The sequence below is a fragment of the Balaenoptera physalus genome, assembly GCF_965194825.1.
Source record: "Balaenoptera physalus genome assembly, chromosome: 7".
In the NCBI taxonomy this organism is placed as follows: domain Eukaryota; kingdom Metazoa; phylum Chordata; class Mammalia; order Artiodactyla; family Balaenopteridae; genus Balaenoptera; species Balaenoptera physalus.
In genome coordinates, this window is record NC_138886.1 from 24,512,158 (window position 1) to 24,524,056 (window position 11,899).

At 46.5% G+C, this 11,899-nt stretch overlaps 1 protein-coding gene across 1 annotated transcript; it reads left to right on the plus strand.

Annotated features, from left to right (window-relative positions):
• The first annotated feature begins 212 nt into the window (after positions 1–212).
• ACTL7B (actin like 7B) lies at positions 213–9,099 on the plus strand. Its single transcript, XM_082468538.1, has one exon. The coding sequence runs from the start codon at positions 2,119–2,121 to the stop codon at positions 3,370–3,372; it is 1,254 nt and encodes a 417-aa protein (XP_082324664.1). The 5' UTR covers positions 213–2,118; the 3' UTR covers positions 3,373–9,099.
• The last annotated feature ends 2,800 nt before the right edge of the window (positions 9,100–11,899 follow it).

Consider the following 11,899-nt stretch of genomic DNA (forward strand, 5'->3'; position numbering starts at 1 on the left):
CCATGCCAGATCAAGTGTCTAATCCTCAGGTTCTGTGATTTTGAGATACCACCAATGGAACTTGGTGGTGCTCATAACTGAAATCCTTATAAAGTTGTTTCCCACATAATCCAGTTCCCTAGTGCCATGTTCCAAGAAACAATTCAGCAAACAGAAATTCCCATGAGTTCTTTATTAACATTCTTATATGTTCCACAGCAGTATTTCTTTTTTTTTTTTTTTTTAATTATTTATTTATTTATTTTTGGCTGTGTTGGGTCTTCGTTTCTGTGCGAGGGCTTTCTCCAGTTGCGGCAAGCGGGGGCCACTCTTCATCGCGGTGCGCGGGCCTCTCACTATCGTGGCCTCTCTTGTTGCGGAGCACAGGCTCCAGACGCGCAGGCTCAGTAGTTGTGGCTCACGGGCCTAGTTGCTCCGCGGCATGTGGGATCTTCCCAGACCAGGGCTCGAACCCGTGTCCCCTGCATCGGCAGGCAGACTCTTAACCACTGCGCCACCAAGGAAGCCCTCCACAGCAGTATTTCTTATGTCTTAAAAATCCCTCTTTTCTTTCCTATCAATGTCACCTAATCCTTCAACTACTTCTGCTCTTGTTAAGTTTCCCAGAAAACTTCCTTAGCCCCAGTTGTTTCTCTTCCCCTTTTCCTCCTGTTTCTTTACCAAAGCCCTAATCTGTCTTATTATTTAGAGGGGGGACAGTTTGGCACAGAGGACCCTATGGGAACCTAATAAATTTGTTTGTTCTGTATGACAGGCCATCTTTGCTTGGGCAGAGGAAAGGGATTCATCCTTCCCTCTTCCTCACTCCCCACATCTAATCTTCTAATGTAAATGCAATGCTTGAGGCTAGAGATGTCACAGGAGCCTATGAGAAAGGGTCTCAAATGCTAGACTAGAAGCTTGGATTGAATTGAGGACAGTTGAGAACCAACCAATTAGATTAGATTCTACTTTCTGAATTTCTTTAGAACCTGTCCCTTCCTTTTTTCCACACTATCACAGCCCTAGCTTAGGCCACCTTCAAGTCTTACAAAAATTTCTTCAACATCCTCCTTTTAGATCTCAGAGTCTTGTCCCTCCATATTACAGCTAAACATGAATCTTTCTAAGATTTTGTCCTGGAAACCAAATCTAACCACTCGCCTGCTTAAAGGCTTCATTGGCTCCCCAGCTGTGGTCAGTTTAATCTAAGCCCTTACCTCTAGAATTTGGGATCCTCCCTAGTTGCCCCCATGACTGCCGTATCCTGACGTATTTTTCCAAACACCTTAACTACTGGAAGCTCCCCACCATGCCTCCCTCTGAGTGTTTGCTCAAGCTGTGCTCTCTGCTTGGGATGGCTTTCCCTCCTCTTAGCTACCTGACAAATATCCACTTATCTTTCAGTACTCTACGTAGGCAGCACCTCTCTGGAGAACCTTCTAACTCCCTCCCTCCTTTGTGCACCTCTGTTCTCCCAATAGACGTCCACCTGCAAACTCCTCTGCATCCATTCATCTTCTTCCCAACTAGACTGGGCACTGCTTGTGGCCAGGTTTCTATCATCAGGGCCTACACACTCTTCAAGGTGACCTGGTACATTGGATTTGGAGGAACTTGGGTTAAAATACAAACACTCCAAGAGCTGTTTGCTCTTGGGCAAGTCATTTGCATTCTGAACCTTGATTTCCTTAGCTCTGCCTACCTCCCAAGATGCTGTGAAGTGTCATGTGAGGTGCCTGCTACAGTGTTTGGCTTACTGTAGGGGCTCAAATATTTATCACCCTCTTGGCCGAGAAGCTGAGGAGGAAGAGGTGTTCAGCTAGTGAACGGGGGATTAGGAGTGAGGATATAAGGGGAGGGAGCAGAAACCTCTGAGACCCAAGTGTGGTTGGATTTCTAAAACTGTGCTGGCCACCTGCTCCGTCTGGGAGCAAAGTCGCGTTAGGCCGATGGGGGTGGGGCTGATAGGTCAAGGGCCTGCCAAGGCCAAGCCCTCCCTGGGCTGCCAGAATGGACCAGCCCGTGGTGACATCACAATCCTGAGGGGTTGCCAAGACACTGCTGGAGGTGGACCCTCTTATTTCTCCCCACGGAGCTCTAGGATGTGGATGTGAGAAAGGTGAGCAAGGAAGGCAAATGGCGACGAGGAACAGCCCTAGCCCCAAGCCCATGGGCACGGCTCAGGGGGACCCTGGAGAGGCAGGCACACTGCCAGGTCCTGAGGCTGGCATCCGGGACACAAGTTCATCCACTCAGCTGAAGATGAAGCCCAAGAAGGTGCGTAAGATCAAGGCACTCATCATTGACCTGGGCTCCCAGTACTGTAAGTGTGGCTATGCGGGTGAGCCGAGGCCCACCTACTTCATCTCCTCCACTGTGGGCAAGCGCTGCTCGGAGGCGGCTGATGCCGGTGACACCCGCAAGGAGACCTACGTGGGCCACGAGCTGCTCAACATGGAGGCGCCTCTGAAGCTGATTAACCCGCTAAAATACGGCATCGTGGTGGACTGGGACTGCGTCCAGAGCATCTGGGAGTACATCTTCCACACGGCCATGAAGATCCTCCCCGAGGAGCACGCCGTGCTGGTCTCCGACCCCCCACTCAGCCCCACCAGCAACCGCGAGAAGTATGCAGAGCTCATGTTCGAGACCTTTGGCATCCCCGCCATGCACGTGACATCCCAGTCATTGCTGTCCGTCTACTCCTATGGCAAGACCTCCGGGCTGGTGGTGGAGAGTGGGCACGGCGTCTCACACGTGGTGCCCGTCTCCGAGGGCAACGTGCTGCCGGGCCTGACGAGTCGTGCCGACTATGCCGGCAGCGACCTCACCAACTACCTGCTGCAGCTGCTCAACGAGGCCGGCCACAAGTTCACGGACGACCACCTGCACATCATCGAGCACATCAAGAAGTGCTGCTGCTACTCGGCACTCAAGCCAGCGGAAGAGCTGGGCCTCTGCCTGGAGGATCTGCGTGTGGACTATGAGCTCCCCGACGGCAAGCTCATCACCATCGGCCAGGAGCGCTTTCAGTGCGCCGAGATGCTCTTCAAGCCCACCTTGGTGGGCAGCAACCAGCCCGGTCTCCCCGAACTCACGGCCGCCTGCCTGAACCGCTGCCAGGAGGCGGGCTTCAAGGAGGAGATGGCAGCCAATGTGCTGCTGTGTGGCGGCTGCACCATGCTGGATTGCTTCCCAGAGCGCTTCCAGAGGGAGCTGAGCCTCCTCTGCCCCGGGGACAGCCCCGCAGTGGCTGCAGCTCCCGAGAGGAAGACCTCCGTGTGGACCGGCGGCTCCATCCTGGCCTCCCTGCAGGCCTTCCAGCAGCTTTGGGTCAGCAAGGCAGAGTTTGAGGAGCGGGGCAGTGAAGCCATCTACAGCAAGTGCTGAGCAGCGGTGTCCCTACAAGTCCAGGCCCGTGGGCAGGCAGCCACAGGCCACTCTGTACACATTTACAGAATTTCACATAAAATTTTAAGATGCAATGGCTCTTGTCTGGTCTGGATTTCTTGCTCTAGTGTGATAGCAGAAGGTGGTGGGGAGTTGGGTTTAGGCATATTTGCACCTTCTGCTCTGCTGGGTCGGGAGCAGCAGGGGGGTGGGGGAGGTTCACTGGCCCCTCCCCCTCTGCTCTCCCCATGAGGGCAACATCATCACAGAGCCCAGAATGTGGCTTCCTGTTCTGTTAGCTCTTCAAGGTTCAAAATCCAATCCAACAGGCACTCATACTGCTTGCTCACCCATGGACCAAGGGGGAAACAAAGGCTCAGATGAAGGGACTAGCTTGGGTCACATAGTTAAGTGGTGGGTGGGAGACTCACAACTAGGTGTCTGATTTCCATCTCCTGTTTCTGCCCCTGATGGTCACCTGCCCGTAGCTTTATCACTGCTTGACTGCCTCACTAACCAACCCTCACTGCCTGCCCCCTTCAAAGGAACAGCCCACAGGTGTCTCCTGAGTGGGAGGGGCCATTTCTACCCATCCATGGCCCTCTCCCTTTAGACACCTGTCAAAGTTGCAGCTATTTTTACAGAGTCACAAATAGCCACTGAATCTGGAGGGTGTTAGAGAAACCAGAGGCCATTTAGAAATCATGTGGTTCTCTCCCTCCTGTAGAGATGGGGAAACTGAGGACCAGGACGGAGGGGACCATGTCAGTGGTTGAGCCTAGGTCTCCTGACCCAGGTCATGATTATATCAGAAGGGCAAACATGGTTACTTTAGTTTGGAATGCTATAGCAAAATACCACAGATGGGGTGGCTTATAAACAACAAATCTATTTCTTACAGTTCTAGAGGCTGGAGGCCAAGATCAGGGTGCCAGCATGGCCAGGTTCTGGTGAAGGCCTTCTTCCAGGTTACAAACTCCTGACATCTGGCTGTGCTCTCACTTGGTGGATGAGATGAGAGGTATCTCTGGGGCCTCTTCTATAAAGGCACTAATCCCATTCATGAAGGCTCTGCCCTCCCAAAAGTCACCTTCCAAAGGTCTCCACTAATACCATTACTTTGGTTCGGTTTTCAACATATGAATTTGGAGGGAGAGGTGGGGGATTGGGAGGGTGGAAGCAAACATTCCATCTATAGCAATGGTTCTTAATGGTTAGCAACCATTAAGCACCTACCAAGCATCTACTATGGGTGAGGCCCAGAGCTGGAGACAGAAATGGCCAGAATGTGGCCCTTCCCTTGGGATTACACACAGCTAGTGGGGGATCCAGTGGACAGCCACGTGGGTGGCTGAGCTCAGTGTTCCTGGGGGTGGGAAGGCGGAGGTGGTGTAGTGGAAAGCTGCAAATGGAGAAGGAAGTGCTAGGCGTGGTGACCACTTAGTAGCTTTAGGGCTGAGGGAGTAGCCATCGAGTCTTGCGAGATTTTAGCTGGTGAATGACTGACTGCCTAGAAGAGGGTGGTTCCTGCCTCTTCTCCTCCCCCATCTCCTGATGGGGGTCCATGACCAGGGGCCCATGAGCAGCTGTCTGTGAAATCAGACATTGGTGAGCTGCGTAATCTGATGGGCTATCAAATATCTGTGAGCCAACTCTTACCTTAGACAAAGAGTCCTGATTTGCGGGCAATCGGTGAGGCTGCCTCTGTCCCTGGTCTTGTGCAGGAGCTGCAGCTTTGGGAAAGAACCAGACACGGTCTTTATCACCTAAAGCCTTGCCATCTAGGCCCTCCCTGTTGCCTAGAATTGGGTTTCTAGCCTGGAGTTTGAGTTCCTCTGGGGCTGACAGGGCCTTGGTGCTATGCAGAAACCTGGGCTCTTCCCTGTAGAGAGAGTTGCAGACTGGAGGACTAGAGGCTGATGGTGCCAGGAGACACATTTTATTTGGCCAGAACAGTGTATAAATTTTTTTCTGGAACGTGAATTCTTTCAGTGGGGCCTATATTCTTGTGTTGCCAAAGTCTCTACCACTCTGATGTCTTCATATATACCTGCTGCTTCAACATAACTTTTGTTGTATTAGCCAGCATTCTTTTCTGTTGCTTGCAACCCAAGAACATTTGCTTAATACTTATCCTAAATACCTGATGATAGAGAGGGAAATGGAGGCTTATAGAGGGGAATGTGATGTGCCCCAAATCACACAGGCAGTAAATTAGTGCTGCATGTGAACGTTCTTCCACATGCTCGTCTTGACCATCTCTAAAAACCATGCCTATGTCTACCTCCCCGCCTCCACAATCTTTTCTTCTTCACTCCCCACATTCTCAGCAACTTCTCCTGTCTCCACAGTCACAGCTTCAGTGCCCTCATCTCCTGGTCCTCTCCTCTAAAAGCATCCCTGTGTGGCAGATGGTATGAAAACACTAATCAATCTCTGGCGACTCTTATGATTGAAATATTAAGACCAACATTTCATTTATTTCCCAACAAAAAAGCTACTACACATGAAGAATTTTTGTCACGGTATTAGAGAATGTCAGATAACACATTCACACTTTAGAGTGCAAACCTAAGCGTGTCAATTGGCCGTTGTTCTATATTCTCTTGTTCAGGTATTTGTCCCCGAGGTTAAACTTGAGTTTCTTAAGGGCAGAAACTTGGACTTCCTCATCCTGGTTTTCTCTGGGCCCAGTGCAGAGAAATGGCATGGGGTGGGTGTTTAGTAGATGCCGATGGAAATGACTTACTCCCAGTCAGTGAGGTAGAAGTTACAAGTATCTTTCCGCATTTTACAGGTGAGGACCCTGAAGCTTGTAGAAGTTAAGAATCTTGTCCAAGTTTACTCACCTGGTAAATCACAGTCTTGTGCTAAATCAAAGTTTTGTTGATTCCAAAATGCCTCTCTGCTCTTATCTCCTTTCTGCAAATTTTCAGTCTCTTTTACAAAAAAAAGAATACATAGAAAAGATTCCTTTCAAGTAATAAACAACAAATATGCTGTAGTTTCATAATTATCCCAAGGCATAAAAGTTAAGAATGCCAATCTTTTAGCAAAGGAGAAACAACTTGCTTGAGACTTCAAGAGACATAAATAAGCAAGTATTAGAGTGACATCATGTGGTAAAGTCCTACTAGTTAGACATGGCAAGAGGCCTGTTATCCTCACTGCCTGTCTGGGCAGCCTGATCTCTCTCCCCAAAGTGTATTACCAAGTTTGTCCTAAGAATTATCTGCATAAGGTGGGTTTAAGCAATTCACTTCATTATAACACAAACCATTAATGGTGTTTTGTTTGATAAGTGTTTTCTTTTTTTTTAAATCCTACATTTTCTTGTAATGTAGTGGTTCTTAACCAGTGGGGAGAGGGAGTGTGGGGTATTGGTGATGCTGGAGCTAGCTCTTAATGGCTTGTGAGAGCCCATTGTTAATGTCAGGAATTTTGCAAGCCACTTAAACCATGTTGGTAGCTTGAAATTGGCCAAGGTAGAAGTATTGCCTTTTTTTTTTTTTTTTTTTTTTGGCAAGTAGGCATTCCTGTGTCTTCTAAGGGGATTTAGTTAATGTATAATGCAGATGCACATTGTACACTAAAGAGGAGGGGGTAGTGGCTGAAACGGCAGATAAAAATTTCATGTTAAATTTTTCTTGCCCTGCCTCAAAAATAATTTTGCTTCCTCATGAAGACGCAGCTCTATAAGGTCAGAACGCCTTTTACCACCTGTCCAAGCTCCACTCACCTTCAAGGCCCAGCCCAATGCCCCTTCCCACCACTGTGGCCTCGCACACCAGCCTCGGCTTTATCACCTGCCCAACTCAGCAGAAAGGACAGACTGTGTCTTTTCCATCTCTGTGTCATGGCTCAGGGCAGGTGCCCTGGGGAAAGTATGCTCTATGTATTGCTCAGAGGTTCCTTAATTTGTATTTGCTAGTCCTGGACTTTTTGCTGTTTCCTCCCAGAACTCTGCAGAATTTCTAGGGTTCTCAGCCTTCAACCTGGCTGCCTGTCAGAATCACCTGGGGAACTTTAAAGAAAGACCCACGCCCAACTTCAGTCCCAGTTAAATCAGAATGTGTGGGGTGGCGTGGAAGCACCAGTGTGACCTCACAGGCCGCCAGTGATTCTGATGTGGGAACCACTGTTCTAGGGAAGCCTCAGGCCCCACCTAGTCTTTCATTTTCACAGGCAGAAATGCCAAACCTTTCAGGCAGCACTCGGTCTAGAAAAATGTTCTTTTCCTGAGATGGAACCTGAGAATCTGCCAATTTTCTGAGCCTTTAACATTCCAGAGACCACTGCATGGCTTCTGAAAGGAGTTTCACACCTCCTGGCTTCTGCATTTGCATAAATACGTAGAATAATAATTAGGATCTAAATAAGTCATAGAAGAAGCAATAGGACCATGCTTAGTGAGTTCTGGGAAAGTCAGGCCAGAAAGCAGTGCTTTATGGATGACCCTTGAGCAATTGCAGAGACTGAGAGCCACTTCCGTGGTTTCAGGCAGGAAGCGTCCAGCAGAGAAAACCGTGAGGATGGGAACTGGATCAGCAAGACCTAGCATGAATGTAACCCCTCAACCACAACCTTGAGAAGCACCCTTCCCTCATTTTTATGGCCAAATAAATGGATATGGGGTTGAATTCTGCCAGGATCCCTTTCTCCCCCATCGCTAAAACAAAGGCAGCTTGGTACATTTCCATAGCTCTAAGAACTTTCTTCATCTTCTTGTGGCTTGAGAGGACCAGGCTTCTTCTCTACCTCTCACCCTGGTGTGTGCACGCATACCTGCATATACACAAACCAGTATGCGTACGTGTACATGCATGTACACAGAGCATGCAGTCTCCTTAGAGGAATTTATTTCTTTGTGAAGGGGGGCATTAAAATGGAGGGCAAAGTTCTTGTCTTGGTCTTGTGGTTCTCAAATTTTGTTGCTTATTAGAGTCACTTGAGGAGCTTTCAAAACTCCTGATGCCGAGGACTTCTGGCTCATGGAGTCACCTTATTCTCTCAGGTCCTCCCTCTTACAACTAAAGCCCCCTGGACACTGACAGAGATTCTCTCCTTGACCAAACTCTAGCCAGGGTCTCCTGATCCCTTTCTTAACTAAGCCTCAACCTTGGCCTATAAAGACTGGCAAAAACACTAAAATAGTTTCTAACAGCTCAAGGCTGCATCCATAGGATGACCCCATGCCCCCTTAGAATGTCTGTCTGAGAAAACTCAAGGATGCCCAAAAAACTTACTGTTTGTTCAAGCCAACACCCGAAGGAAGATAGGCTCCCTGTCTCCCAGCCTCTGCGGGAGGGTAGGAGCCTAATTTCAGTAAGTGCCAGTTGGCTAACCCAGATGGGTTTCACAGAGACCAACCCTTGCTTTCTGCTTTTTTGTATTTTTTCACTTCTCTGACTCTCTTAAGCCCCTGCTTGACTCCCTCCCTATGCCTTCATTCTCCCTTTAAAATGCAGTCGTCTTGGGACTCCCTGGTGATGCAGTGGTTAAGAATCCGTCTCCCAATGCAGGGGACATGGGTTCGAGCCCTGGTCTGGGAAGGTCCCACACGCCACAGAGCAACTAAGCCTGTGCACCACAACGACTGAGCCTGGGCTCTAGAGCCCTCGAGCCACAACTACTGAGCCCACGTGCTGCAACTACTGAAGCCCGCATGCCTAGAGCCCATGCTCTGCAACAAGAGAAGCCACCGCAATGAGAAGCCCGCACACCGCAACGAAGAGTAGCCCCCGCTTGTTGCAACCAGAGAAAGCCAGCGCACAGTAACTAAGAGCCAACACAGCCAAAAATAAATAAATAAATAAATAAGTTTATAAAAAATAAAAAGAGCAATAGGAGCATCTTTAAAAAAGAAATGCAGGGCTTCCCTGGTGGTGCAGTGGTTGAGAATCTGCCTGCCAATGCAGGGGACACGGGTTCGAGCCCTGGTCTGGGAAGATCCCACATGCCGCGGAGCAACTGGGCCTGTGAGCCACAACTACTGAGCCTGCGCGTCTGGAGCCTGTGCTCCGCAACAAGAGAGGCCGCGATAGTGAGAGGCCCGCGCATCGCGATGAAGAGTGGCCCCACTTGCCGCAACTAGAGAAAGCCCTTGCACAGAAACGAAGACCCAACACAGACAAAAATAAATAATAAATTAATTTAAAAAAAAATGCAGTCACCTCTGTATAAATCAAAGTGGAACTCTTTTTCTCTCCCATAACAGTATTTTACTGTTTAAAATCTGTTCTTACCACTTAAACTAATGTCTGGCTTTGTTTAACTTTGATAACATAACACACCAAATAAACATAGGAAGCCTCCAAAAAGTGAAAGAAGTACTTGTAGGCAAGTTGTTATTATCTTTAGAAATTACTTATATTAACTATATTTTCTTATTTTTCATAAGACCCCCAAATGCTAGAGCATCACAAATTAAAAAAATAAGAAAATATATTTAATATAATTGGCCCAGTGATGAATGGATGCCAAATAGACAAACACAGAATCTAAGAAAGCACAGTTAGGACTTCCCTGGTGGTCCAGTGGTTAAGACTCCCTGCTCCCAGTGCAGGGGGCAAGGGTTCTACCCCTGGTCAAGGAACTCAGATCTTGTATGCCGCATGGTGCAGCCAGAAACAAAAAAACCCAACAACTCTGTTTGGGACTTCCCTGGCTGTCCAGTGGCTGAGACGTTGTGCTTCCACTGTAGGGGGTGTGGGTTCGATCCCTGGTCAGGGAACTAAGATCCCACATGCCAAGCAGTGTGGCCAAAAAATAGAAAAAAAGAAAAGAAAACACAGAATGGGTTTCAGTGGGGCTGAATGGGGACTTGATGTTCCACTCCATCCTCCTGTGGCATGGAACGGGGTAACATGCAGTGGGGTATTGTCAGTGGGTCCAGCATTGCTGTACTTCCATCCTCATGCAGCAGCAATGAGGCGGAAAAAGGTGATGAGAGGTGGGGCTAGTTGGCACTTACCTCTCTCCTCTTCATTCTCTGGTGACAAGGGGGCCCAGTGGGGAGCTGATTTTACACCCTCACTTGGAGGCAAGTAATTTGTGGATATGGAGAAACTGATTATAAAGTTTATATGGAAAGGAAAAAGACCCAGAATAGCCAATACCACACTGAGAAAGAAGAAAAAAGTTGGAAGACTGACACTATCTGACTTAAAAACTTACTTAAGGTACAATAATTAAGACAGTGTGGGATTGGTGAAAGAAAAGACAAATAGATCAATGAACAGTATAGAGAGCTCCAAGATAGACCCACACAAATATAATCAATTGATTGTTGACAATGGAGTAAAGACAATTCAATAGAGAAAAGATAATTTTTTTAATAGAGTTAGAACAATTGGAAATCCTTTTGCAAAAAAATAAACCTAGACACAGATTTTACACCCTTCACAAAAATTAACTCAAAATGGATCATAGACCTAAACACAAACCTATAAAACTTCCAGAAGACAGCATAGAAAATCTAGATGACCTTGGGATTGGTGATGAAATTTCAGATGCAACACAAAAAGCACAATCCATGAATGAAAAAATTGAACTAGTAAGTCGGACTCTATTAACAGGAAAAACTTCTGCTCTGTGAAAGACACTGTTAAGAGAATGAAAAAACAAGCCACAGAATGGTAGAAAATATTTGCAAAACAAATCATCTGATAAATGATTTGTATCCAAAGAACTCTTAAAATGCAACAATAAGAAAATGAACAATCCAATTAAAAAATGGGCAAAAGATCTAAACACACACTTCAACAAAGAAGATATACAGATGGCAAATACACATATGAAAATATGCTTATCCTATATAAAAGATGCAAAATCGTACATCCACTTTAAAAGGCAATTTTTTAAAAACCAAGCTAAATGTATTCTTACCATATGATCTAACAATCACACTCCTAGGTATTTACTCAATTGAACTGAAAACTTATGTCCACATAAAAACCTACACATGAATGTTTGTAGCATCTCTACTCTAGTTGCCAAAAGTTGGAAGCAATGAAGATATCCTTAAATAGGTTAATGGATAAATGGTGGTACATCTGTACAATGAAACATTATTCAGGAATAAAAACTATGGACTTCGGTTAATAATATGTCAGTATTGGTTTATTAATTATTACAAATGTGCCACAGTACTGCAAGTGAAAATGTGTATGGGTGGGTGGGGGTGGTACATGGAAACTTTTTTTATCTGCTCAATTTTTCTCTAAATTTAAAAGTTTAAAAATGAAATCTTTTAAACAAGCAAACAAAAGGCAATCTATAGCCTGGGAGAAAATATTTACAAACCATATATCCAGCAAAGGACTAGTATCTAGAATATGTAAAGAATTCTCAAAACTTAACAGTTAAAAACAATCTAATTAAAAAATGGATGTAAACAGACATTTCACTAAAAAGGATATATATGTCTTCTTTGGAGAAATGTCTATTTAGATCTTCCACCCATTTTTTGATTGGGTTGTTTGTTTTTTTGATATTAAGTTGCATGAGCTGTTTTTAAATTTTGGAG